This window comes from Pyxicephalus adspersus, chromosome Z (assembly GCF_032062135.1).
Source record: "Pyxicephalus adspersus chromosome Z, UCB_Pads_2.0, whole genome shotgun sequence".
In the NCBI taxonomy this organism is placed as follows: Eukaryota; Metazoa; Chordata; class Amphibia; order Anura; family Pyxicephalidae; genus Pyxicephalus; species Pyxicephalus adspersus.
Genome location: NC_092871.1, coordinates 67,129,566 through 67,131,102, shown reverse-complemented (window position 1 = coordinate 67,131,102; position 1,537 = coordinate 67,129,566). Strand labels below are relative to the sequence as shown.

Below are 1,537 nucleotides of genomic sequence, written 5' to 3'. Positions count from 1 at the left end.
CAATGCTTTTCTCCCAGCTCACTCCCCATTCTCATGCTTCTGTCTCCCTACTATACTCGACTCCTCTCCACAAACACACTTTTCCTAGTAAATATACCAAAAAGGCTTCGCTTGCTTGATTCAGTTTATTATTTTAGATTTCCACATTCTAGCACTTGTTTCTTGACTATATATGATATTATTTTTTAGGTTCCATCTGGTGGCTACTCTTCTATCAACAATGTGCAAAATCCCAACAACCCTGACCCCCGAGACAAGATGGAGAGTTTTTTCCTGGGGGAGACTCTTAAGTATTTTTTTCTCCTTTTCTCTGAAGATGTGGATCTCTTGAACTTAGATAAGTTTGTTTTCAACACAGAGGCCCATCCCCTTCCAATCTGGACATCCTAGCACAAGATCATTGCCAGGTCTGTGACTGAACAAGCCCTCTCCCTGGTGGTTGGAGAGTTGATAGTCATCAAATACTAAAGCAGCTGTTGATCATTTTGTCCAAAGCTGTGGAGGGGTGCAGTGGACATGTGGCAGATTTTTCTGATCCTCCTTATTTAGAATTCTGTTCTTGATGGTTCTACTAAATTTCTCAATGTCTGGACCCTTGAGGCGACTATTGGGGGAAGGCTTTTTGAAAGTTATGTTTACTTTTTTAATGTGATTCATATCTCAGGAAGGGGAAGTAAAGTGTCTGGTTGTCACATTGAACTACCGATCAGAAGTGAATGACCTGCTGCCCTAAAACTGGACATTATACAGCCCCAAAAGCCGTCCCTTTTGTTTTATATTATGGGAACACTGTGAGTAAACTCTTCTAAAGCTGTCCGTTTTTTGTAGCTTGTTTAAAGGGTTATTCTGCATTAACCTAATGTTTAATTTGTGGATGAAGGCTGGCTGGATGACTCGTCTTCCAGATTTGCAGATTTCCACTTGTAAGACTACTACTACCATTCGTTATGTACTGTCAACGCTTACTCCAGCAGACTCCTCTGAAATGGCTGTAGCCTGGGGCAGAGCTGGGAACTCGTGGTGGACATCTCCCTGATGGAGTCACTGGCACACATGATTGTAGAGGGTGATAGAACCTTATGGCATTTAGCCAAACCTGGGATATTGGGATTTGAGGGAAGTCCATTTACTCTCTGCTCTCAGCTATTAGCTGCATAGAGGCTTCCAGCTCTCCTAGTGACCACTGACAAGATTGTGCTTTATTTTTCTTGTTCATCAAGGGATGTTTTGTGTGATTGGCTGAATCACATTCATGGGATGCTGCTGCCCTGTGATAAATATATATATATTTTTTTTACAATACATTTTGAATACACCAATACATTGATGTACCCCCTCGATCACCCTTCTGTAGCATCCCCCTAACCAGATGTTCCCTTGTACTCCATGATTGCAATTGGATCCCCCCACCATGAGCTCTTTTTTGTACCTCTAGATCGCATCCCCCCCCCATGTGCTCTCCTGTACCCCCTCGATCACTCTCCTGTAGCCCTAGCTTGCATCCCTCTCACAAGCTGTTCCCCTGTACTCCTTGATT

The 1,537-nt window shown here is 43.1% G+C and overlaps 1 protein-coding gene across 1 annotated transcript in view; it reads left to right on the top strand.

The window, feature by feature from the left end:
* Positions 1 to 816, top strand: part of MAN1B1 (mannosidase alpha class 1B member 1) — a 27,333-nt gene extending 26,517 nt beyond the window's left edge. Inside the window, exon 13 of the mRNA XM_072429798.1 lies at positions 190 to 816. Within this exon, the coding sequence (XP_072285899.1) occupies positions 190 to 390 (201 nt within the window). The 3' untranslated portion in view covers positions 391 to 816. The remainder of the gene's footprint in view (positions 1 to 189) is intronic.
* Positions 817 to 1,537: the final 721 nt, after the last annotated feature.